At 36.3% G+C, this 27,402-nt stretch overlaps 3 protein-coding genes across 5 annotated transcripts; 2 read left to right on the top strand and 1 right to left on the bottom strand.

The window, feature by feature from the left end:
- The first annotated feature begins 426 nt into the window (after window positions 1-426).
- Window positions 427-16,813, top strand: arhgap45b (Rho GTPase activating protein 45b). Of its 2 annotated transcripts, none has more exons than XM_052539895.1 (23): window positions 427-840; window positions 1,926-2,319; window positions 5,781-5,924; window positions 6,010-6,094; window positions 7,250-7,322; window positions 7,514-7,574; window positions 8,061-8,195; window positions 8,358-8,419; window positions 8,505-8,615; window positions 9,618-9,698; window positions 9,813-9,980; window positions 10,096-10,233; window positions 11,082-11,272; window positions 11,374-11,495; window positions 12,645-12,743; window positions 12,818-12,919; window positions 13,002-13,165; window positions 13,243-13,431; window positions 13,513-13,650; window positions 14,608-14,846; window positions 14,927-15,164; window positions 15,254-15,347; window positions 16,242-16,813. In XM_052539895.1, exons 1-23 carry the CDS (start codon window positions 745-747, stop codon window positions 16,526-16,528), a joined length of 3,411 nt encoding a protein of 1,136 aa, XP_052395855.1. In that variant the 5' UTR covers window positions 427-744; the 3' UTR covers window positions 16,529-16,813. The 2 variants fall into 2 exon arrangements, with proteins under 2 accessions (XP_052395855.1, XP_052395854.1); XM_052539894.1 differs by lacking the exon at window positions 427-840 and adding an exon at window positions 847-1,369.
- Window positions 16,814-17,128: 315 nt separating this feature from the next.
- polr2eb (RNA polymerase II, I and III subunit E, b) lies at window positions 17,129-20,573 on the bottom strand. Its single transcript, XM_052539900.1, has 8 exons — window positions 20,396-20,573; window positions 20,058-20,232; window positions 19,852-19,967; window positions 19,686-19,766; window positions 18,084-18,142; window positions 17,609-17,687; window positions 17,460-17,535; window positions 17,129-17,205 (listed from the first exon to the last, which is right to left on the bottom strand). Exons 1-7 carry the CDS (start codon window positions 20,450-20,452, stop codon window positions 17,470-17,472), a joined length of 633 nt encoding a protein of 210 aa, XP_052395860.1. The 5' UTR covers window positions 20,453-20,573; the 3' UTR covers window positions 17,129-17,205; window positions 17,460-17,469.
- Window positions 20,574-21,188: 615 nt separating this feature from the next.
- gpx4a (glutathione peroxidase 4a) lies at window positions 21,189-27,023 on the top strand. 2 transcript variants are annotated; one of them, XM_052539898.1, is made up of 7 exons: window positions 21,189-21,318; window positions 24,486-24,580; window positions 24,811-24,955; window positions 25,035-25,186; window positions 26,303-26,327; window positions 26,471-26,530; window positions 26,662-27,023. In XM_052539898.1, exons 1-7 carry the CDS (start codon window positions 21,253-21,255, stop codon window positions 26,692-26,694), a joined length of 576 nt encoding a protein of 191 aa, XP_052395858.1. In that variant the 5' UTR covers window positions 21,189-21,252; the 3' UTR covers window positions 26,695-27,023. The 2 variants fall into 2 exon arrangements, with proteins under 2 accessions (XP_052395858.1, XP_052395859.1); XM_052539899.1 differs by lacking the exon at window positions 21,189-21,318 and adding an exon at window positions 24,108-24,327.
- Window positions 27,024-27,402: the final 379 nt, after the last annotated feature.

The following is a 27,402-nucleotide window of genomic DNA, read 5'->3' as shown; positions in this document are numbered from 1 at the left end:
CATACAAGGGGCCTTACCAGTGCCTAAATGTGTGTATACGGCATACTGAGTCACTACTTAGGGTGCTAGGGAGTAGATTGAGATTTTGAGACCAACTCCCAAGGATTTTCTACAATACATATTGGATTTTTGATTTTTTAAAGACATGTTAAGTTAAAAGTTGACATTGTTGAAATTGTCACCATTCTAAATGTAACCAATGGTGAAAATGCCATTGCATACAATATTAACTTCACACTGATATTTCAATCTAGAAATAAAAGTGTAGTTACAATCATATTTTGTCAAACAAAAAATATTTCAAGACATGCTTTGTCACAAAAGTGGGCGGTGTTTTAATATTAAATTAATCAGCAGGTGACAGACATTAACAACAACGTGCAAGGCAAAAGATTATTTTTGTGTTCAAATGATGTAACTCGTTGCATAAACGTCGTTTTAAAAGTCTCAGCAAGCATGCATGATGTTATCCAGTCCTCATGTTTCTACAAGGCAATGCAGTTTCACTTGTCAAAAGGACAGAGGGAGAAAAAAACTCAAAAGCGGATGCGCCTCAGACTGTTCCGATGAGTGTCAGTAGATTCAGTCAATGTGCGCTCATATTAGAGGTGTGAGACACAAGCCGAGCTCGGAGTGTGTAAACCTCGCATCAGCGTTTTGAAATGGGGAGCCGGGGGGTGGGCAGGGGGGTTATATCATAAATTACAAAATATACGCGTCGGATATAAACACCTAAAGCTTAAAATGTTCTCTAAAAGGACAAAGGAACTGATAAAGACTCACTCGATGTCAAAGAAGAGCCGAACAGGAAGCAGCCCATCTTCTCTCAACTCTCCATCAGTAAGTCGCACAGCATCTCTCGACCTTTCCTCCTGCCAATCAACTTGATTGACATTCCGCTCTCGCGCTCATGTTTTCGACGTTGCTGAAATATTAGCGAATATCAACCGTTGTCTCCAAAGACACATGTAGAATTCAAGATGATTATTTAGACCGTTAGGTTTGTCTAAAAACAGAAAAGGACGGACTAGACTTCCTCAGTGTGGTATGGCGCAGCAAGGTGCAAGAAGTTCAGGTTTTGCCTTATTTTGAACTTTTTTTTTGTTTTGTTAGGATTTTATCTAAACGTAGTTATTTTACTTCCAGGTACTTTTTAAAGTTTAACGGCATGTATTGTATTAAAAGGATGAGATATGATGGATAACAGTGTCGAAAGTTGATTTTTAACGCACCGTAGCTGGAAATGTTGAAGCGTGGATCAAGTAGCAAAAGCTACAGTCCTTACGCGACTAGTCAGAGAGTGAAAAAGTCAAGCAGCAAAACTAAATTGGACATCTTACCAAACAGACCCAACGTCTGGCTCAAGCAGGTGGGTTGTATTTAAAAAGTACTTTATTTTGTTTTGACAATATGCATATTTTAAGTAGCCTAGTCAATTTTAGTATCTTACGTTTTAAAATATGCATATGTGTTGGCTACTAATATGCATTTATAGTTTTTGTGAGTATTTATACACAGTTGACAAGTCAACCAGAGGTGTAGCCAGCTTTTTTTTTTTCAATTTTTTTCAATTTACATTGAATTCTTTAAAGGTGAACTGAATTTTGGGATATCACTGTGTTAATACTTACTGGTTTGTGTAGTGCATCATATTATGCCATCCGTTTGTTGTCTAAAACGGCCTTATATTCAAGTTCACTTGCACATTAAGGCTTTTAGCTAGTGTGGCATCAACTCCACGGGGTGTGACAGGAAGTAGGCCTGGGTTACACAATTGCTCTTGTGAAAGAAGTTCTGTTTACTAACAGCCGTCTATTGTAGTCGGTCACAGATCTTGCTGCATCTGCAAAACTTTCTACCTTAAAATTTGTGTGCCATGTTTATCAGTTTGCCCACACTATATCCTTGTTTGCTTTATCTTACAGCTCTCTGCTCTTCAAGAACAGCCTCGGAAAGATGCAGTCGATTCTGCCTCTTCGTCCCACACGTCCTCCAGTCAGTCTCCCCCTGTCCTAGACGTCTCGTCTTCCTGTCCAGGTACCCCTTTGGCCCAGCACACCAAGCTGGTGGGCGGGCCTTCCCCAATGGGCACCCTAAAACGGCCAACTTCCTTGAGTCGCAATCCAAGTGCAGCGGGCTTCCCGATCCAGTCTTGGGTCTTCAGTAAGGGTGCGGGAAAATCCGTCATCTCCCAGAGTCCCTCGCCGGAGACGCCCGAGACTGCAGTGGCCATCGAGGTGGAAGACATCCCATCATTGCTACGCATAGTGGAGCGGTTTGCCAAAGCGGTGGAGAAACTGAAAGATGTCGTGCTTGAAGGTAAGATATTGGTTTTCTTGGATATTGATGGAACAAACCAGCAGCTGTGGTTGCCAGAACTTTACCGTAAAAAAATATGGTAGAAACATTTTACGTTTTACGAATTGACCTTAAATTTACAGTAAAACAAAATGTATATCTCGTTAAGTAATGTAATGTTAATATACCAGGCTACTAAAATGTCTTTTGTTCATTTAAAATATATTTGCAACTATCTCAAACAGGGTTATAATAGTAAACTCAAACAAATTAAATAAAACCATTAACAAAGTATGAATAATACAATAAATGTAACGGAAAATAAAATGTAAAAACAAAAAAGTAATTTTTAGCTAGCTTCCAAAGCAATTTCATTTAGTTTAACATGATGTACTAAAATAACAAACTGAAATAAAAATGTACAAACACATATATAGCTAATAAAAAAAAAAACACTGTTTCACAGGGAATTTTGGGAATGTAAGTATTTCTTTAAAATTACATAAAATAACCATTAGATTTACATGTTTTTTACCATTATATAGTAAGGGAAATTACCCTTAACCAATTAACAGGTCTTTCCCATAGATTTACTCTTTTACCATTAAAATGGCAATACATTTTTACAGTGTAGCTGACATGGATCAAAACGTTTCCTGCTACATGTTTTTAAGTTCGCTCAAACTGCCACATGACTATTTTCACGTCCTGCCGCAAACATCACCTTCCGCTGAGGATCATGTGATCGTGGAGCAGAGAAGGGGCGGGGCTGAGTTTGCTCAAGAGGCCGTATTCTTCCTGTATCTGCAGTGAGGCTGAGTTCCTGTGGTGCACCACACTAGTGCAGGAAACGATTCTCTCAGAAAACACCCCCTTCTGCTCTCGGGACTCGTTGAGCAACGTCATTCAGCATCAAGCCTATAGTCTTACCCATAAATAATGAAATCAGTTATTATATTGGAGTTTTCTGATAACTCATTGTAGAGGAAACCTATCTTTTCTGCAAGAACATCCTTCTAAAAAGCACTGTAATGGTGCCGTGACTAAGTGATGATTTAATACCACGGTACTCTTGAGCGATTCTGTTGCAGGTGTTTTTAAACTTTTTTTTTGTGGCATAGCCCCTCAAATACGACAACCCCATGTGAAGCAACTCTTTCAGGAAATATAAAGGCTGCTCTATATTTTTTATTATTATTTATACATTTATTTTAATTTATGATTTTTTTTTAATCTGATTGGCCAGCTATCCAGTGCGTTGTGACAGAAATGTTACACCCCTCACCATTCTGTGATGCCATCTCCCGGCGCAACGAAACAAAACCAATAAAACCCATTACAAACGAAGCATTTGTTGCATCAAGTGGGGACATAATTACTGATTATAATGACTTGTGCGGTCTTTTTGCGTGTTGTTTTGCGCTGCTGCGTAAACAACCAAGGGCCCGTTAGTTGTATGTCGTTTATTAGATCTTAGATTAAATGTCGCATCCAAGATGATATCATCGCGATAATCATGTACTGGCTAATTCGGTTCTTTGAACGCACCTGTTGTTGATGATTAGTACTGTATGACTGGATTGAGTTATTTGAGATAATTGCGCGTTCATGGCTTGCTTTAAAAGGGGTTATGTATCGATACTCGAAACCATGATCCACAATGCAGTGATTGGCTGGCGGAAAGACCGTAACGTACTGACATCATATAATTAAAAATACTTTTTTTATAATAGATAAATTGTGCACTGTTTTTTAACGATCTAATCTAATCTTGTTTACATGAAATAAGCCTGCCCCTGAGCAATTTTAACTGAGAACGACAGCAACTCCAAGATGAGCTTCGAAGAACCAACCAATCCAAGATCAGGCCAAATCGTCAAAAATCTAATCCAGCTAACGGAGCCGGGAGATGTCTGCATTTGTGATCAGAGAAATGACAAACAACAAGTGTTACTCTACACCACTCAAAACTCAAGTTTGAATTGTCAATGGCAAATTCTTTAAATATGAAAACATACTTACAGACTGAGAGTCGGACCATTGACAGAGCATTGTAGTCTAGTCTCCCAGGATCAGAAAACAGTCCTCCATAAAATGTGCTTCACACATCTGAATATTTGGGTTGAATTGTCCTAGAGCAGTGTTGTAAATACAAATAACCACAGATTTTTAGCTGTGTCCTCTTTTGTAAGGCCAAACAAAGTAGTTTTGCTTTCATAACGAAACACACAACTTCTCCACGACATGGTGCTTGCAGCAACAATACTACAGCGAGAATGTTACTCCTTTCTGTGCGTGAACATTTGGGCGGTGTTATGCAAATCTTCCCACATAGTGATGTAGACATGTGGAGGTGTGTTTAAACAAGGCATTTTAGGAGGGCGTGGATGAGTCTCAACTTTGATAAAGAATATCTCTTTCGATTTGAGACTTTAATCTTTGCAACTTTAGGGATCTTATCTATTAACAGCTTGTAACACTCCAAAGAGAAAGGAAAACTTAATCGCATTAAAAATTATCCCTTTAACACAACATAGCTTACATTTCTCTGGTTTAAAAAAAAAAAAAGGAAAAAAAGCCAATTGTTCATGCTTCCCATTACTGTACAAGTTAGGTAGTTTTGACAGAACAAAGAAACTAATCAGCAAGTAGCAGTTGTAGGTGTTTTTTGCTTTGAGTTACAGTTAAGAGCCATGACGGGAGGAAGTGGCTTGTAGACGTGTCACAGCAGACAAGAAAGCACTGCAACACAGTTTGAACAGTCGCCCTGTCTTGCATCACCTTGATCCTTTTAGGATCACTGAAAATATATCTTAGCATGACAGACATTGACATGTTGGTTATTGGGTACACAAAGAAATTTCCAGGTCATATTGTGCCCCATAACCAAAGAAAAATGAGAAATGGAAAAAGTGAAGCCTGTTAATTATCATTTCTTCATTTCTTTGGCTATTTTATTTCTTTGTTTTTGTTAGTTTAATTGCTTATTTAATGAAAACAAATGAACATAACACTTACTCATTTGTATATTATTTCTTATTGTTGTATTTTGATTTCTTTTGGGTTTGTTTGCTTTATGTATTTATGTTTGCTTGCTAATTATGTAGTGTTAATTTGTTTAGTTTTAGTATTTATTTTAACTTTTTATTTGTTCGTTTGCATCTATGTGGGGTGAAATATGACCCAGGTAATTTGAGATTTATTATATTTGAAGTTTTTATTTATTTAGATGTATACATTTTTTGTTAATGTACTTGTTTATTTATTTTCTCTTTTTATTTGTTTACGGGGTGAAATATGAGCTAGATATTTAATAATAGGTTCGCATATTTGATAGCATAGTGAAGTGTTATTCATTAATTGACACACAAATAAGATTTTTTTGTTTTTGTTTTGTTTTTTTCCAAAGTGTGGCTGTGATCTAGATGTAAATCTTCAGCCGATGAGAGTCTGATAATGATGTTTGGTTTTGTTTTTTGCAGACAAACAGGAGAATAGGCGTCCGCTGGCCCATGAGTTTTTGGGGGAGGTTCTGCGCATCTTGCGGCAGGTCATCAGCATGTACCCTCTCCTCAACACGGTGGAGACGCTCACCGCTGCCGGCAAACTCATCTCACAGGTCAAAGGTTAGCGCCACCATTTACAGTAGTAATGCATTTCTGTTGTCATTTTAAGCCATTTACCAACATATTTTGTTATCCTTTATTTAAGGATACCACTATGAAGTGTGCAATGAAGCAGACAAAAAAGATTTTGAGAAGGCCATCGAGACCATCGCTGTAGCCTTTAGCAGCAAGTGAGTATGGAGAGCTCATCAGAGGATCACTCTATCAGCGGCTCAGGAAAAAAAAACTAGTTGTGATAATCTCATAATAATGTTTCTTTCAATTGCAAACTTTATCACAATTGCCTTTATTTTTTACTCTGAGATGCACACAGGCTTACATATTTTGAATTATGCATCCTGTACTTTTCTGTAGCGTTAACTGGATTACATAGTACATTTACCAAAATGTGCAATATACAACCAGAGAGCAATAGTGTATTTGTTGAATTCTGTATCCCACAATGCAGTGTGTGCACGACTTGATTTTCTATTTCAGGTAAGTGAGTGTAAATAGAAAGAAATGAAAATGAAAGTAATTTCACCCCATTTTTTTTTTTTGCACTTCTATTGAATTGTTTTTGATCTGCTAATGGTGATTAAAAATTGTTATATATTAAAATAAATAGTGAGGTAATGTGACCACAATCTTACATATTACTTTATTATTAATTTATAATTTATCCGTCTATCTTTTTTATTCACTCAAGGGGAAATGGCACATTTTATTTTTTTCCAAATTGAATTATTTTGGAATGTATTTATTTATATGTATTATTCAATTAATTCAAGTGGAGATAGCACCCTTCCTTTTGAAATGTTTGTTTTAGTTTATTTAGTTTAATTGTGTTTTTACCAGTCTAAATTAAGCATGTTCAGGACTGCAGTGCCATACGGCGTACTTTGTGTGCATCATGAAATCACCTCTCTTAAAATGCTTTGTTAGCTCATTGACATGAATCGCAGCTCTACAGAAATAACAGGAAGTTGATTTGCGGCTTCTGCTCTCTTATGCTAACAGCCCCAAACCAAGGATCTGTTTCTGAGTTGGAGCTGATCATTATCACCTCGTGTAGTACTGCTGTTGTTTTCAGTTCAAGTTTTCATAATCGTCATATTCATTGCGATCCACCTTTGAATAGCAGTGTATTATGTGACTAACGTTCATGAGTCTTGTATTCATTTCCTGTGACACAAACATTGAATCATGCACCAGAGCAATCTGACTTTCTGTGACCAGAACTGAGCTAAGAGGAAGTTGTGAATCAGACACTTCCACTGGTATCTGAGCATTTGCTGCAGCTATGGTTTTTGGTGTGTAAACGGCGTTTGTTTGTGTGTTGTCAGTGTGTCTGAGCTGCTGATGGGAGAGGTGGACAGCAGCACACTGTTGTCGGTCATGCCCTCGGAGAAGAGCAGGGTAAGTGAGTGTCAGTCTCTGAGCTGAGCGGATGTCGGCAGCAGGGCTTTGACTTCCTGAAAGTGGCGTTCTGTGATTAGTGTCACTGGTCTGTGACGCAGTTGTCCTCGTGAAATAAGACTCAAATGGAACATGTATGAAATATGTGTGTGTGATACATATCTGTGTGTTTGTTCTCTTTGAATGTTCAGTCTATGGAGAACCTCTCGGGGCATGATTGTTTACACACAAGGAGCGATTCTTCTGAGCTGGGTACATATTGACAAATTCAGAAATACAGTAAAGCAAGTAGGAATGCACTGATATAGATTTTTTTTTTTATATATAGACACTTTTGAAGATTTTTTTATATATATAAAAAAAAAAGCTTTTTTTTTAGCTGAAATAATATAATTAATCCAGTTGATTTCAGATCTCTACAAAATCTCCTAAAATGATTTTAAAAAGCATGCATTTTAAACACGCATTAATGTATTAAAGAATAATTAATTAGTACTATTAGTAGTGATAATAAAAAAAAAATGATTCATAATTTTAAGTGCATGTTCTCCAGGAGATTTTGTATAGATCTCTTATACATACATGCATGCATGCATTAAATAAATACAATTATTATTACAGAACACAAGTCTCCTGCGAAACAAACAAATAATTGTATCTTTTTATGGTTGTTATTACAAACGTTTTGTTGTTGTCTGAAGTGATTGAAATGAATTGTGTTGGTATGCACGCTGGCAGTGATGAGCGCTGAAGAGGTGGACATTATCCTGCAGCGCAGTGAAGGAGGTGTGGACTCGGCTCTGACCTACGCTAAAACCATCTCCAAATACATGAAGGATCTGATCGGCTACATTGAGAGGAAGCTTGCGCTAGGTAGGATCGCATGTGGCTTTAGTGATCTGAAGTGTTATATGAGAGAGTGAAAAAGTGTGTATTTTTGGAGAAAACATATTTCTGATTCTAAATTGTGACTGGTAGCTACTTACCTTATTTTTGCTTTACTTCCTTTGCATCTTGTCATTAATGTTTGTATAGAGCTGGAGTTCTCCAAGGGCTTACAAAGGATCTATCAGTCTTGTAAACAGACCATCATACAGGTGAGAACAGACCTCGCTCAAATCCCCTAGGGTCTTCAGGATTGGTTTGTTCTCCTCCTCATCCGTCTCTCTTTGTGTCCATCAGCCACACATGCCCTTCTTCTCCATCTACTCTCTGGCTCTGGAGCAGGACCTGGAGCAGGGAGCTGGGATGCACCAGGCGGCCTCCACCCTGCAGAACCAGACCTTCATCATGGTACAGCACCAACATGGCCACCTTCTGTCCTCTTAATAATACTAATAGAAATTATTTTTAACAAGTTATGTATGTTGTCTATTATTATTATTATTAGCATTATTAGCATTATTATTATAAGCAACAACCATACAATTTATAATCATAATATTAATAGTACTAATAATTATTAATATTAACAACATTAATAATTACTATTATTATTAACAATAATATGAATACTATAAAAATTACAGTAACAAGTTATCAACATAAATTAAATGTATTAGCAACAATACAATTTATAATATAATAATCACAATAAGAATAAATTATAATTAATGTAAATGTATTATAAAAATATTATTTTTAATTGTGCTGTGATAAACCTTTTTAAAGTTTATTTTTATCAGAAACAATTTATAATAAAATGGTAATAACTTTATTTTAATCTAAGTTTAATAATAAAATGGTTATTAAAAATACACTTATTTGTTAAATAGATTTTGCAAGAATCTTTAAAGTTCTAGTAGTAGTAATAAAATAAAATGTATAATACTATCATAATCACAATAAGAATAAGTTGAAATGAATAAAAAAAATCTGTTGATAAATGTTCTGCAAGAAACCTTAGTAACAACTATTAATAATACTATAATAATCAATGTTATGATCGATGCAAATTAAATCGATTAAATATATGGCAATTAAATTAATGTTATACTTTGTTTTGCAAAGATCGTGTAAAGCTTTTAGAAGTAGTTGTTTTTGTGTGTGTGTGTGTGTATATAATATTTGTAATAACGCATTTTATTATTCAAACTAATAATAATGATGATAGTTGTGACTTTAAAATGTTTATTTCTTCCTCCTCCTCTTAATTTCTTTCCTCCATCAATATATGTAAAAATATATATATATTACTTAAATTACAATACTAATTGTTCAGCCATAGTTGTAATATCTTGAAGCCGGATGCAGTATTTAGCCGTGAAGAGTGATGTGCTTTGTGTTCCTCCACAGCCTCTGCTGCTCCGCAAACAAGAGCACGAGAAGAAACGCAAGGAGATCAAGGAACACTGGCTGAAGGCCAAGAGAAAACTGGTAACGTTTGTTTCTGGATCTTCTGAGCCACCGAAACACTTAAAAACACCAGCCAGGATGAGATGTGCAGGTCTGTAAGGGTTGCTGTGTGTGTGTGTGTGTGTTTGAACACAGATGGAGTGTGAGGCTAACCTGCGCAGGGCTAAGCAGGTCTACATGACCCGCTGCGAGGAGTACGACAAGGCCAGGACGGCGGCTAACAGGGCCGAGGAGGAGGGCGGCAGCTCCACCACCAAAACAGTAGACAAGAAGAAACGGCTGGAGGAAGAGGCCCGCAACAAGGTCAGACTCCGCACTCCCACAATGCATCTCTCTCATGCCACTTAAGAGACCGTAGGAACCGCTACAGTACGCATGCGGAGTGTCTCAGCAGGTCGTGTTTGTGTGTTTCTCTCAGGCTGAGGAGGCCGAGGCCACGTACCGGACGTGTATCGCAGACGCCACCACACAACACCAGGAGCTGGAGCACATGAAGGTCACCGTCCTGCGGCAGATCCAAGAGGTCATCAAACAGACCGACCAGACCATCCGCTCGGTAAACACGCGCTAGATACATATTCAGGTCTAGAATCTGCTAGATTCGATTAATCTTCTTATTAGTCTTAACTTTAGGTCTTCATTAAAAAAACATTTCACAAATGAAATTGAGGAGCAAAAATAGGTCCTGAAGTTTTGAGTTTAGTTTATTACAAAGGGTATTTCACACAGGATTGTGGCACAATAATCAGTTGAAGTGTGTGTGTGTGTATATATATATCTCTCATTAATATAGTCTATTTTTTTATACAGTAAATGTATTTAAGAATATTTTTAAAGGTCGCAAATATATTTAAAGCACACACATAATATATATATTACAGCAAATATATTTAAGGACCTTTTGTAATGCTGCAAATATTTTTAAGGATATTTTCAAAGAGTTATATTGAGAAATATGGAAAAAATGTTTTTTTTTTTACAATTATTTCAAAATGCAGTTTCTATAACTTAACTTCTATTTGCTATATTAACATGGACAGCAAATATATTCAAAGACATTTTTGAAAGCATTGTACTGACAAAAGTATTGTAAAAAAAAAAAAAAAGAGCATAATTTTTAAATGTTTCCTTCAAATAGTAATCATGGCTGGTAAGAAATATTTATGTCTAGCCAATTTTCCTCAAGGCATAAAGTTAATTTTAAACTCTGGTATTGGTAGAGCTCAATGTGTTGTGCATGAGACTTCAAGTTGTTTTTCAGTAGTATTACGTGTATATCTGGGCGAACAACCAGTCATGCATTACTTGGATTAATAGCATCAAATAAATGCTGGAAAAAACACCAAGAAAACTACAAATCCAAATCCAGTTTGAGCCGTCTTAAACATGTGAAATCCTTTCCAGGCCACAATTTCCTACTACCAGATCATGCACATGCAGACGGTAGCGCTGCCGGTGCACTATCAGACGCTGTGTGAGAGCAGTAAACTGTACGACCCGGGACAGCAGTACGGCACGCACGTCAAAGACCTCCAGATGAGCGAAGAGCCCGAGACGCATTACGAGTTTGAGGCCTACTGTGTCTCCTCTAGCCAGTAAGAAACACTCCTTTGCTTTCGCACACACACACACACACACACACAGAGTGTCATGGAAGTGGATGTGAATATTACAGTAAGTATTCTCCTGAATTCAGGCCGTCAGCCAGAGCTCGTTCTGACAGCGCTAACACTGAAGCTCATAGCAGTGCTGAAGCCCCGCCCACCGCCGGAGAAACCGGAGACACAAGCGCCTCTCAGAAAGATGAACCGAAGAGAGGTATGTGTTATACAATCCAATATATAAACGTTTCATTTTTATATTATTTTTATTTTTATTATTAATGCATATAAGCAATTATGATTATTAATTTGGGGGGGTCCAAATAACAAGTTTATTAATATTTTAATAGGGCTTTTTTTCAGGTCTGTTATATGAAACTTAAATCAGCTGATTAATACATGTCAAATTCATTTAAGTTTTATTAATCAAGTAAGGTTAATTAATTTTATTCAATTTATATATTTTATTATATTACATTTGAATTATATTAATACAGTAATAATTTGTATTTTAATTAATACATCATTCTGATATTAGATGATATGAGTTTAATGATTAGATGACATGCATGCAAATTTAAATGTGCATTTAAATATAATTTATAAACATGATCTAATAAGTGTATGCAAATTTAAATGTGCATTTAAATACAATTTATAAACATGATCTAATAAGTGTATGCAAATTTAAATGTGCATTTAAATACAATTTATAAACATGATCTAATAAGTGTATGCAAATTTAAATGTGAATTTAAATACAATTTATAAACATGATCTAATAAGTGTATGCAAATTTAAATGTGCATTTAAATACAATTTATAAACATGATCTAATAAGTGTATGCAAATTTAAATGTGCATTTAAATACAATTTATAAACATGATCTAATAAGTGTATGCAAATTTAAATGTGCATTTAAATACAATTTATAAACATGATCTAATAAGTGTATGCAAATTTAAATGTGCATTTAAATATAATTTATAAGCATGATCTAATAAGTGTATGGAAATTTAAATGTGCATTTAAATATAATTTATAAACATGATCTAATAAGTGTATGCAAATTTAAATGTGCATTTAAAAATAATTTATAAACATGATCTAATAAGTGTATGCAAATTTAAATGTGCATTTAAATATAATTTATAAACATGATCTAATAAGTGTATGCAAATTTAAATGTGCATTTAAATATAATTTATAAACATGATCTAATAAGTGTATGCAAATGAGGTCTTGTCTTGTATAGTATGAAGGTTTTTATTTCTAGATGTTCGAGGCTTTCAGAAGGTGCTTTTTGGGTATGTTTGAATATGTAAGAGAGTTCTGCAAATAATTCTGAATTGTTTTAATTGTCAGCTCGAGGTCACATGACCCACAAATCCTGGGGCTCCACAGTGAGCGACACAGACAGTGTGGGAGGAGGAAGCGGCCTGGGATCCCCGACTACCAGCACTGGTACGGTTTCCTACCATGACTTAACATACTAAATGTAAACATTTACTATAATACATCATTTCTTTATTTCGTAGGTGACATAAGTAAAATGGCCCGAACGTCATCTACAGGAACCATGTCATCAAACGAAGACGCAGATGAGAAGGACTCAAATGTTACTTCCTTTGAAGCACCAAGTGAGATGAAAAAATGCTGCTGTTTTTCTTTCTCATCTGTCCCTGTCATCTAGTTTCTCACTTTCTGTTCAACATTTTGCAGACATAAACGGCATCGAGCCTGAGATTGTGGTTCCCACCGGGCCGTTCCGAAACGTGGGGCTGTCGAAAGCTGCTCAGACGCACAAACTGCGTAAACTGCGCTCCCCGTCCAAATGCAGAGAATGCGACAGCTACGTTTATTTCCAGGGAGCCGAGTGTGAGGAGGTGAGGTCGCGTCGGCTTTGTTTTGGCCTTGTGTTTGATATCAAGCGGCAGTTTCGAGTGTGATTTGCTCTTTGCAGTGTTTCCTGGCCTGTCACAAACGCTGCTTGGAGACTTTGGCCATTCAGTGTGGCCACAAGAAGCTCCAGGGTCGACTTCAGCTGTTCGGGCAGGATTTCTCGCAGGTGTCCGGCAACAGTCCCGACGGCATCCCCTTCATCATCAAGAAGTGCATCGGTGAGATCGAGAGAAGAGCTTTGAGGATGAAGGTATGTAAGCGTCTGGTCCGATCCAGCTGATCTCGGACGATGGCACTGTAAGCTGGTTCTGATGGTGTTCTTGGCTGTCAGGGTATTTATCGAGTGAATGGGGTGAAGACGCGGGTGGAGAAGCTGTGTCAGGCGTTTGAGAACGGCAAAGAGCTGGTGGAGCTGTCCCAGTCCTCACCACACGACATCAGTAACGTACTGAAGCTTTACCTGCGACAGGTGAGCCACCACCACATCAGCACACTTGTATAAGATCATTTTATGTAATATGGTGGATTTTATCTATTTTTTTTCTTATCAAATATGTAACACACATATATACATCTATGTATGTGTGTGTGTATATATATATATATATATATAATATACAAAAAATAAAAATTTTATTATATAATTTTTTTTTGTATATTCAAATGTTTAATAAAACTGACAAATTAGTATTTTTGGCTTACTCAATTAATCAAATTATTTGTTAATTTTATAAAAAAAAATTAGCTCCATCTAAATGATTTATATAGATATGTTCAGATATAATCTATCTATCTATAAAATATATCAAATTTGCTTTTGTAGGGTACACCCAAATAACTTTTTCTTTTTTTACTGTTTGTATATTATATGCAATTATGAACATTTTATTATCATTGAAAATATAATTTTGCATTTTGACCAACTAAATGTTTACAAGTCTAGTAATATAATCCACTTTTAATATAACGGAATGCTGCATATAAATATTTATGTATAACACAATAAGAATTTTAGTTTCCCCAAATGTATTAATATAATTAAATTTTTAGATTTTATTTCATTATACCAGGAATGATTTTACTAATAACATTTATTTTCAATTAAAAAAGGTGTACTTTATTGTATTAAAACACTTAGAATCAATGTAACTAATTTATAGAATAGTGTTTTGTACTGGATTTTTTATTTAGTTATATTAATATAATTTTTTTTTTTTTTCATTCACAAATTCTAAATATTTATAATTTTTTACTTTTTTTTTTTTATATTACATTTAATAATACTTACATTTTGAAAGAACCCATCCTTTAACTGTTCCCTATGAATAAGTTGCCTTCTTTGTTAGCAGTGGCTCTCATATCCTCGTTATACATTCTCCAAAGTCATTCGTCACATCCTTATTTGGTATTTTTGTGTTTCCCTCAGCTTCCAGAGCCCATCATGCCCTTCCGTCTGTACAACAGTCTGATGGGTCTGGCGAAGGAAAGCCTGACTATAGTGGGTCCAGAGGGAGCAGAGACGGGCAAAGGGCCTGACCTGGTGGACCTCGGCCCTGAGACAGACCCTGAACTCCTGGCCCTCGTGGACAGACTTAAGAATCTCCTTAAAGAGCTGCCCAAACAAAACACAGCAACTCTCTGCTACATAGCGCGCCACCTGAGAAGGTTTCAGATTTTATAGACTTACTCTGCCAAACACGGTTTATTAAACACTGATTATTTGGTTAATGTCCTTCTGTTTTCAGGATTGCAGAACTGGAAGATGACAATAAGATGAGCCCGAGCAATCTGGGCATCGTGTTTGGCCCCTCACTGATGCGGCCCCGGCCCTCAGGGGCCACGGTGTCCCTGTCGTCTCTGGTGGATTACCCTTACCAGGCCCGCATAGTGGAGACCCTCATTGTGTTTTATCCCTCCATTTTCCATTCGGACTCCAGTCGGCCTGCGTGCAGCAGCACCCCGCGCACACTGTCCCTACAGAAGGTTAGTGATGTCAGGATCTCATGTTGTGCTCAGTGCTCAGCTGGTTCAGATACTAATGCAGAACAAACATGGTGATTTGGTCTGTGCAGGAAAGCAGTATTGATGAAGAACACTGTTCAAACGACGAACAAGGAGGCACAGATGAACCCGGCGCTGTAGAGTCAGACAAATTAGAGGGCCATGGTATAACACTTTAGTTTTATTCCTAATATTATTGGTTTACATTGTTCAAATGCATTGTGTATATTATTAATTTTGAAACTTTAATCGTTTTAAAATGTATTTAGTTTCTTTTTTATTTGACTATTAATCCTGTATATGGTCCCCAAGTTTCTAGAAATTTTAATCGGTGTAAATCGAGATTTTGCTATCTTTCTCTGCCTTTGAGAAAATGGAAAAATCGTACTAACAATAGAAGTACACCTAAGGAAACATTAAAAAAAGCATTTAAAAATATATATATAAATATATACACACACACACACACACAATTGTTTTAATATTTTAAAAAAAATTGTACATTTAGTTTTTAACTTGTAATGTATTGTAAAAAAATTACATAATTTTTTTTTTGCTTTTTTATGAAATTTATTTTAAAAAATGTGTTCCATGTAAATATAACATTATTAGTAAAATTACCTTTTTTTTTTAGCATGAAGTTAGTATTTTTATTTATTTGCCCTTCATATAGACGTACATTTTATATTTGTGAACAAACATATATATATATATATATATCATTTTAATAATTGACCATTTTACATTTAATACTCATTTAGTTTTCGTTTGCCTTTCATGTTTTCTGCATTTTTTTCATTATCTGCTTTTCATAATGTTCATGTCAATTTTATTTGTATTAATATTTTAAAATATTTAACATTTTGTATTTTTACTAATTTAAGTCGGTTTAGTTTTATTTGACTTTTTCTTTTCTTTTTTTAAATAGTATTTTCTTTATACATTATTCCTATATTTAAAAACAAATTCCAGTAAGCATTTTTGCATTCAACTAAATTAAATCAATAATATGTGATATAAAATAAAACTAATATCTAATGTTTTGTCACATCTTGGCAGAGAGTTCAACAGGAACCCCTGGTTCTCTGGAACACAGTCTGGACTCAGACTCTGATGCAGACGAGGAACGGGGCAGAGGTGAACTTCAGCCCCCTAGTCCTACAGAGCAGGCACTCGACTCTCCCACCGAAACACAAATGAAGCTGCCCGTCCTCCTGGTGACCCTGCAGTGTCCCTCCAGCTCAAACAAGAGCGACCCGCCTGCCATCCCCGAGAGCGAGCCGCCAGAGTTAGACGACGCAGAAGCAACGAGCTCGCTGGCAGCGTTAAACATCAATCAAGAGTAACAACACCAAAACACGCACTCTTTGAGTTCACACAAGCCACACGGGTCCGTCTGTGACATTCCAATATATATTTGAAAGATGCTTTTAATATTTAAAATACTTTGGCTTGGAATCCCGCAAAAAAACGTACAGATTTTAAAAATGTTTTTAGCTTTATTTTACAAACACAGTGGTACGCTTCTGGTCTCATGTATTGTATCTTATGAGATTGCACCTTGAAAATCTGTTGTTAAATGTTATGTTTGTGCTTGTCTTTTAATAATAAAAAAATGAGTGATTTTAAAATGATCAGTATTTAAAAACAATGCAAACTTAACTGGAAGGCGTGGTTACAGCATGGTAGCCAATGAGCAAGAGGTTAAGTAGAATAAATTAACTTGTTGCTGTATACAGTGTTCAGTGGGTTAGTGTATATTTGCACAGATATCTCTGTCAGCTTCACTTGATTTCCTTTCTCCGTACAACAATGGCTTTCAGAAAGAAAAAGGTGAATGCTTGCTCGCTCTACTTCCAGGTTTTGAGGCTGGTATTTGTTTGAGTCCAAACTGACATGCTTTTTAATATATCAAGATGTCAAATGAAATGACAAGAGAGACAGACTAACAGGATCATATTTATTAGATAAAAAAGGAAAAACTGTTAAAAACCACTTTCAGCAGTTGGAGAACATTTCAAACCTGTCAAACAAAAACAGAAAATTGAATCCGGTGTTATTTATTAAAACTAAAAATATTAAACATCCATTAGCAGATGAGAGACAAATACTAAAGATGGTATAGTAACACTGCATCACAGATTTGCATCTTGAATTTAGATCATCTAAACTGATTTACAAATTCTGAGGTATTAATGACTGGGAATAAACTGAATAATATCAAAAAATAATTTTCGTATTTGCTGAATATGCAGTTTGTAGAACAGAAACACTGACTTCACAAGCATCACTGGACCAGTCTGTATGTGATGTACCGTCCCGCAGTTTCACTCGGTCTGATGATCTTAACAACCTGCAAAACCCACCACACTATCAACTGAAGATTTTCAGAGATGTAAGAAGAAAGCACACATTCGAGTTCGTACCTGGCCTCTCTTCAAGCCGAAGTAACGGGCAACAGGATCCCCAGCTTGAATCCTGGGAAGCTGGCTTTCCTTTAGTTTACTGGAGAGGAGCTGGTTAAGAGATGCTTCCATAAACCAGGGTTATTAAAGCTAACTAAAACCATAATAATAAAAATGATGCTACATAATATGGAATTGAATGGCTACCATCAACTGTTTGGTTCCCAATGTGTTCAAGTGAAAAAAGAAACTCACACAGGTTTGGAACGACTTGAGGGTCAGTAAATGATGACCATTTTCATTTCAGTGTGAAACTATCCCTTCAACTGAAATAAATATTAAAAATATATAGCTGCCAAGGCAACATTTCTTATTTACTCATTTCCATTTAACTTGTCAATGATGTCAAATAACCTCAATATGAATAAAAACCATAAAGGTGTCATTGATACTAAAATAGCAGCACTATGAATTTCAACCGAAACTCAAAGGATACTACCGCGCCAGCAACTCTGTCACTTCCTCTTTAGTCATCACTATGTGCTCTGGAACAAGCTGAAAGAAACGGAAAACACATAACTCTGTAAATAAAGTCAAAACATTCATGTGCAATAATACTAGCATTCTGTAAAGGGCCAAAAGCTGAGGGAAAAACGTCTTAAAAGCCTGTTTACACTGAGAACAATAACTATAAAGACGTCTATAACATCCACACCATAATGTTATTATAAGAGCACACTTCAGTTAATTCGTCGTTCTCTTGAAACGCTCAGGGGGTTTCCAGAAAGCAGGTTATGTGTCGTACCTCGGTCTGTTTAAGGGTAAGCAGATAAACGCCGCTGGTTCCAGAAACAGAGGGAACTTTCAGAGCCACAGCAAATTATTCTCTGAACAATATATATATGATTCAAATATAACTATCAAATATACTATATATATATATATATAGAGAGAGAGAGAGAGAGAGAGAGAGAGAGAGAGAGAGAAGTATTTAAAAATTATATTAATAATGACTGCACAACCATCAGTTAGATGGCAATATGCAGGATGAATGTAAAAGACCGTTGACTGAAAGCAGCAGTATGGTGCACTTTTCCTTCCATGGTGAATCATCGCTTTTGTAGAGAATGTCTTGTGTGTTAATCATGAAGATACTCAGAGTTGACTGAACTTACTCCTGGACGTGTTTCTGGAACTAATATAACTCAAGCAAGGTTTGGGTTATCAACCGTGAGTTCAGGGTATATGTGACCAACTGTTAAACTACCCTTGCTTTCTGGAATACACCCCAGGTGGATTCTGACTGGCTGTCAATATTTTTATCGTTCAACAGTTGAAAACATTGTTTTTAGAGTAATATAAATGATATTGTTCCTAATTATAGTTGTACATACAAGGCCATTTTTATGGGGGATCAATTGGTGCGGCCGCACCGGGCCCCTCGGAGAGGAACGATGAAAACACTGACAGCCAATCATTCAAAATCAACCTCAGTTTACAAGGCTACAGGTGACACATCTGCATGGAGCTTATTGACAATTACTGTGGAATGAATGTGAATATTGGGAAAAGTCATGGCTTAATGGTTATAGAGTTGGACTCGTAACCAAAAGGTTGTGGGATTGAGTCTCATAAATGGCTGCCACTGCTGTGTTTACGGGTTGTGTGTGTGTGCACTTTGAATGGGTAAATGCAGAGCACTAATTCAGAGTATGGGTCACCATACTTGGCCACATGTCCCGTCACTTTCGCTTTTCACTTAATATACCCAGATAGCACACATACATGCAAGATGTCTGTTAAAAATCGCTTCATCTGGAAACAAATGTTAGACATCTGATAGATGTCTTTAAAATGTCAGTTTAACATACATTCTAAATATCCATAAACATCTTAAAAGACATCTTCTTAACATCTAGGACATCTGATAGGAAAGAAATGTATTGGAGATGAGCAAACACTCTTAAAAAAAAATAAAGTCTTGATGATGTAAATGCAAACATCACTTAAGACATCTCTGTGATGTATGTGTGCTATCTTGTTATGTGAATGGCCATTAAATCGTTTAAATGGTCTGTTTTAAAAGCAGCCTCCTCACCTCGTGTTCGGTAATGTTGATCAGAAGTTCCTGCTGAAGAAATTGCTCAAGTATGTACTTTGGAGCCATGTCTACCAGAGACTGAAATATGAGAGACCACACACATTATGTAAATGCTTTAGTAGTTAATTGAGATCTAAATGTAGGTGTAATGTGCCTGCATCACCTGTTTGGCGGAGGGCGTCATGCCCATCTGGACTACAATGATGGCCCGGGTGATGTTTTCTTCTTGCATACGCTGGCAATACATCTTTATGGTTTTGATGCCAACCTTTGGTTCCTCTGAAAGCAAAATAATGGTTAGATTTGATACAACAGTTCAAACTTAAACAATCGTTGCTCAACAGTGTGTTTCTGGGTGAGTTCACACACCAGGGAAGAACACGAACATCTGGTCGGTGGGATCGTCGTTGTGGGCCACCAGGACCGTGAGATCGGTTCGTCGGGGTCGACCTTCGCTGGGTTTGTCTCCAAACTGGCTTCTGAACTCATCTAGAGTCTGGTCCAGCTCGTCCTGCGTCACCAAATAACCACGATCGTGGCAAAGCTAAAAGACAAAGTTAGGCAAGGACGTCAAATATTACTGTTAGTTGGATGCGTGCTGTATTTTGGGAGATCGCAGATCGTGAAACTCGAGAGGATCAGAATGAGCATCACAATATGTCTACGCAACACGGATAACTCTTTAACGTTATAAGACCTTCATTTACCTGCATGATAGTTTTTCTAATTTTCCATAGTCTGTAAGTCTCTTCCTCATCATCCATATCGCGCCAAAAACAGGATTAACACAAAAATATCAAGCTTGTTCGATCCTTTCACTCCACGTTTGCGTTTGTGTCCCGTTTCTGCCGACGCGTGTCTATGACGTCTGACGTTACGCCACAACGCGCACTTTGATTTCGTATGTACAAAACAATACACAATATATATATATATATATTTTTTGTAAATGTATAAGCTTTTACTATTCGATTTCAAGCAATACAATGTGTTATTTTTATACAGGTTAAAATAAATGCAATTTTAAAATAGGTGGTTTGTAAGTTACAAATAAACTTATATATTATTTTGGTGTTGATTTTGCGTTGTAAACAAACAAGGAATGGGAAAAGGTTGTGTAACGTTCTAGAAAAGGTCCGATTATATGCAACGTCATGTGGGAAGTGCGTGTGATTTGAGCGAATGGGTTCTTTCGAACAGTTCGTTTCAAAGAATCGATTCATAAAACGATTCAGTGATTCCTTTGTCGTTTCTATCATCCTAATATTTACTGCATATTACTATGCTCTTAAACATTCAAATAAAGCACGAAGACACATATTGCTGTTATTATGGGGCTTGATTGATTGGTTACATTTTATTAATGTATTTATGTAATGTGTCATTACGAATCATAATGTTAGCAAAAAACGGTTCAGTCAGATGTTTACTCCATATACATCATATATATGTCTATGGTTTACTCGTTCTGTTAACTGATTCATATAGAAGATTCGACTCAAAAGAACGATTCATTGAAGAGTTTAACATCACTACTGGAACTGGAGAGCGAAAAGATCAAAAAATGGCTTTTATCCATCGTCTGTTGCTGTTCGGGGCTTTATCAAGCAGTGGGATCATTGGTGCAATGGTATCGTAAAGTTAAATAGCCCTACTTCTGTCACTTAAACTTGTATATCTGAATCAAATTTCTGGCAATTATGACGTTTTGTGTTGCATAATTACAGGGGTTTTGAAAATGTTTTATCACCCGTTTACACAATCAGTCCTATTGTGCAAGATGAGAGGTCTAGTTTCAGTGTATTTAGGTCTTTGTCCACCACAGTATCAGTTCACTTTTTTTCTGTTGTATAAATAATGCACAACAACACTAATAATCTAATGTAATAACAAACATATCTATTTTTTGCATACATTAGAAGGGTATTTTGAGATATAAAATAAATACTATTACATTTCATGTCACTTAAAAGAACATCATGTCCAGAACATTGCATAATCTTGGTTAGTGTCCAAAAATAGCATAAACAAATGCCATTAAACATACTAAGACAGTTAATTATGACATACAAAGTCATATTAATTGTAAAAAATTGAAAATTATGGTGTAAAAAGTCAAATTATGATACAATAGTCACAATTATTACCCAAGTCACAAGATGTCACGAGACTTCTATGCCATGATTATGACTTTATCTCATCATTTTGAACTTTTCCTTCCTTAATTATACCCCAGTATGTCATAGTTTGAATATTTTTATGTCATAATCATGGTTTTATCTCATAAATATGACTTAGTATCTCATTTACATTTACATTTACATTTAATCATTTAGCAGACGCTTTTATCCAAAGCGACTTACAAATGAGAACAATAGAAGCAGTCAGGTCAACAAGAGAACAACAACAGAATACAAGTGCCATGACAAGTCTCAGTCTAGTATAGAACGCATAGCCAGGTATATATAAATCTTTTTTTTTTTTTTTTTTTTTTTATTAAATGAAAAAAGAGACAAGAAAAGGAAAAGTACTGGTGTTAGTAGGTTAAGTGCAGGCGAAAAAGATGAGTTTTTAGATGTTTCTTGAAAATGAGTAAAGACTCAGCTGTACGAATTGAGATTGGGAGGTCATTCCACCAGCTGGGCACAGTCCAGGAAAAGGTCCGTGAGAGTGATTTTGAATTTCTTTGGGATGGCACCACAAGGCGTTGTTCACTTGCAGAACGCAAACTTCTTGAGGGCACATAGGATTTAACCAGTGAGTTTAGGTAAGTTGGTGCCGTGCCAGTGGTCGTCTTGTAGGCAAGCATCAGTACCTTGAATTTGATGCGAGCAGCTACTGGTAGCCAGTGTAACCTGATGAGGAGAGGAGTAACATGAGCTTTTTTTGGCTCATTGAAGACAACCCTCGCTGCTGCATTCTGGATCATTTGCAGGGGCTTGACAGTACATGCAGGAAGGCCCGCCAAGAGAGCATTACAATAGTCCAGTCTAGAGAGAACAAGAGCTTGGACAAGAAGTTGGGTTGCTTGCTCTGACAGGAAGGGTCTAATCTTCCTAATGTTGTATAAGGCAAACCTGCAGGACCGGGTCGTTGTAGCAATGTGGTCAGTGAAGCTTAATTGATGATCCATCACAACTCCTAGGTTTCTGGCTGTCCTCGAAGGAGTTATGGTTGACGAGCCTAGCTGTATAGAGAAGTTGTGATGAATCAATTGGTTAGCTGGAATCACCAGTAGTTCAGTCTTTGTAAGGTTAAGCTGAAGGTGATGGTCATTCATCCAGCTAGAAATGTCACTCAGACAGGCTGAAATGCGAGCAGCTACCGTCGGGTCATCAGGCTGGAATGAGAAGTAGAGTTGGGTGTCATCAGCATAGCAGTGATAAGAAAAGCCATGCTTCTGAATGACAGATCCTAAAGATGTCATGTAGATGGAGAAGAGAAGTGGTCCAAGTACTGAGCCTTGAGGAACCCCAGTAGCAAGGTGGTGTGACTTTGAAACATCACCCCTCCAAGACACACTGAATGATCTGTCAGAGAGGTAGGACTTAACCCACAGGAGAGCAGTTCCAGAGATTCCCATCTTTCTGAGGGTGGACAGGAGAATCTTGTGATTAACAGTGTCAAAAGCAGCAGACAGGTCCAGTAAGATGAGTACCGAGGATTTTGAAGCTGCTCTTGCTAGTCGCAGGGCTTCAGTAACCGAGAGCAGAGCAGTCTCAGTTGAGTGGCCACTTTTGAAGCCAGATTGGTTGCTGTCCAGGAGGTTGTTCTGTCCAAGGAACATAGAAAGCTGGTTGAACACAGCCCGCTCAAGTGTCTTTGCAATGAATGGAAGCAGGGATACCGGTCTGTAGTTTTCAAGAAGCGCTGGATTTAGAGATGGTTTCTTGAGCAGTGGGCTTACCCGAGCCTGCTTGAATGCTAAGGGAAATGTTCCAGATTGAAGAGAAGAGTTGATAATGTGAGTAAGTGAAGGTATGACTGAAGAAGAGATCGCTGAAGAAGGGATCGCTTTCATATCTGAAAGTCTTTTCCTCAGAATTATGGTGTAGAATGTCATAGTATTTTTTTTTTTTTGGTGATGTTAATATATTCATGACTATTTTATCCCAATCAGTCAAACATTGTTTCATTTATTATTACACTATTAAATATTTATTATTAGTGTTTTATTTCATAATATCTTTGAGGTTTGAATCCATTCCTGAAGTCAGTGGCTAGTCAATATCAATGTGAAATGTCATGTGTTTACTATTCTAGTATACTTTAGAAGCGGTATAATTAACTGTATATAATGAACATATCATGACTTTTCTTGTATGTGGATGAAGTTTCAACACGCACATCAAGATATCAGTTTTCTGAGTTGTGTAAGATCGTCACCCAGTGACCTTTGACCTCAGTAGGAGTTACAGTCAAATAAAAATCAACCTATGAGGAGGAAAGCCTTTTTGTCAGGTTAATGTTTATTTGGAGCCCTATATATATATATGAGGTTTTCAGTGTTCTGGAGAGTTCAGCACTTTAAGAGGATCTGATCTAATACGCTGCCTGCCGTTTCAGTAGTTAGTGCTGAAAGGCAGTCATGCGTTTCTTTGCGTCCGCTGTCGTTTTCTCCATAGTGTTGCAGTCAATGGTAAGAAATGCTCTTAAAAGCTCATTCATTTAATATGTGTTAATAGCTCAGCAGTTTTTCAGTTGCGGTTGGAATTGCACTATAGAGATTTTAATATTAGTTTGAAGGTGTTTCTTTTCTTTAGGTGTGTATATGTATTCTCATGTTTTCGTTTTCAGTCTGCACAGCTAGAAAACTGGCAGTCGGCCAAATCCATTTATGAATTCACTGCCACGGATATAGACGGCAATGAAGTTTCCCTGGAAAAATACAGGTGAGGGATGGAAATCACCAGCATGGATGTAGTACAATTGCTTCAAATTTTTGTCACAATTATGGCTTTATCTCAGAATTTTGATTTACAATCATAATTATTAGTGAGTCATAATGTTGACTTTTTTGCAATGGTCTGGCCGTGTGTTACAGAATCCTCAGTCTATATGATTATGATGCATTGTTATGCATTTTTAACTCTAACAAAATCTAATTTATTGTATATTTCAGGGGCAAAGTTGTCATCATCACTAATGTTGCCTCAAAGTGAGGCAAAACCCCGGTAAACTACTCTCAGTTTGCAGAAATGCACGCCAAGTATTCTGAGAGAGGTTTACACATCCTGGCCTTCCCATCCAACCAGTTTGGAAATCAGGTACTGGGAGCAAATAGATTTTTAATGCTCTTAAAATGAAGAAATACTGTGATCTAATAATACATTTTTTTTTGTTCAGGAACCAGGAACAAATTCCCAAATCAAGGAATTTGCCAAGTCCTACAATGCGGAGTTTGAAATGTTCAGTAAGATTGATGTGAATGGCGACTCTGCACACCCTCTGTGGAAGTGGCTGAAGGAACAACCAAATGGAAGAGGATTCTTTGGAAAGTGAGTTGGTTGCCATATAGTTTAACTTGTAAATTCTGAGGAAATAATTGCGTATTTGACATCCGAAAGGATAATCCACCCAAAAATGAAACCTCTGTTACTCATTCTTCTGTGAAACTTAAAATAAGATATTCTTAAGAATGTTAGTAACTAAACCGTTTCAGTTCCCATTAATTCCCATCGTTCTGTTGTCCATTTAATGAAAGTTAATGGGAACAGATACTGTTTGGTGTCCAGCATTCTACAGAATAATATTTTATGTTCAACAGAAGAAAGAGTCATGCAGTCATGAGTGAACTAGCCCTTTAAAGGAATAGTGTCCCCAAAAATAAAATAAAAAATGCTGAAAATGTATTCACCTTCAAGCCATCCGAGATGTATGAGTCTGTTTTTCATCAGAACAGATTTGGAGAAATTTAGCAGTACATCACTTACTCACCAAAGGATCCTTTGCAGTGAATGGGTGCCGTCAGAATGATAGACATCACAATAATCCACAAGTAATCCACACAACTACAGTCCATTAAATATTAATGGACTTGTAAATAATGGGTAACAAGAACTCCTTTTGCCATAATATTGCTTTCTCCATTTTTAAGTCTTTTTTTTTAAATAAGGAGAGAAATATGCACAGACCAAGCACCGTTTACGAGCAAACACAGTTATAAAGAAATATGTGATAATAAAACAGCGGATGGACTATTTCACTGGAGGAAACGTTAATATTGATTATGGACTGGAATTTTAGCCAGAAGTTTAAAGCTGAAACGTCTTAAAGAAGTATTTCTTTTTACAAAACACATGATTTTTAGTTTCATTAGATATTAAATGATTGACTGGATTTGTGTGAAATACTTGTGGATTATTGTGATGTTTTTATCAGCTGTTTGTACTCTCATTCTGACGGCACCCATTTACTGCAGAGGATCCACTGTGGTGGTGGCCAAGTGATGTAATGCTACATTTCTACAAATCTGTTTTACATTCTGGATGGGCCTGAGTGTGATTACATTTTCATTACATTTTTATTTTTGGGTGAACTTTCACATTAATAGACCTGACCTAAAAATGATGTTAACGTATCTATTGACTGTTGTTTTTATTATTCCATTATAGTGGCATTAAATGGAATTTCACCAAGGTTTGTGCATTTTCCCTTTGAATTATGCTAATTAAAAGCATGTTATGAATGAAACCGTGTATGTATAAAATACATTTATTTACTTATTATTAAAATTATTTAATTTGTTCAATTTGCTATCAATTTTTGTGTTTTCTTTTCAGTTCCTCATTGACCGTGAAGGCCAGGTTGTGATGAGATACTCCCCGCTGCAGGATCCAAGCGTACGTTGTTCAGCTTCTATTCATGTTTGATTGTATTTCAATCTGGTTTGGGTCATAAACTAAAGCATATTTAAGATTACCTACAGTATCTAAATATCACAAAATTTATATATTTTTTATTTATCTTTTAGGTGGTGGAGAAAGATCTGTCCAAATATCTCTAGGGAACATCATCAGCTGACTGTGCATTACCGCTTGCTGCCCAGCCGCTCCTCTTCATTCTCCTCGACTGATAGCTGGGTATCAGTGATGTCGTCTCATGGACTTATGATGGTTTGTTTCAAAAACCCCTCTTGAGGAAAGAACAGACCTGATGCATTTGGCGTGCAATCCCTCCTAAGAGCATCATCAGTGCCCAGCATCACTCTGGAGAGAGACCCTCGCTCCTTCAACTGCCCCTATGCTTTGAAATGAAATTATGCACATTTATTTAGAACTAAACATGGTATCATAGCGTAACATTTCTTAATAAATGCAAAGAGATTCATTTTAACATGTGTTGGTGTTTTGTTGATATCAATGAGCAAGGGTTTTAGAGTTAGGTAATTTAGCACATAAAATTAAACTACATTTAAAAAATAAAACACTGCTTCTGCAATTCACTAAAATAATTTATTTAATATTTCAGTTTTATTTAAATTAGATTTTAGTTAAAGTTTATTTTTGTTTCAACGTTTAATTCTTTTTTTTATGGTTTTAACTATAATAATCCTGCTATTTTTTAATATTTTATATAATGATTGCTTGGTAAACTATAAAGTCAGCTTTGATATAATTATATTAAGAACTCTCATAATAATATTTTTAATTATTATATTATATTATATTATATTATATTATATTATATTTTTATTATATTATATTATATTATA

The sequence above is a fragment of the Carassius gibelio genome, chromosome A22, assembly GCF_023724105.1.
Source record: "Carassius gibelio isolate Cgi1373 ecotype wild population from Czech Republic chromosome A22, carGib1.2-hapl.c, whole genome shotgun sequence".
NCBI classification, from domain to species: domain Eukaryota; kingdom Metazoa; phylum Chordata; class Actinopteri; order Cypriniformes; family Cyprinidae; genus Carassius; species Carassius gibelio.
Note: the sequence above shows the minus strand (reverse complement) of the source record. Positions and strands in the feature narration are given on the sequence as shown.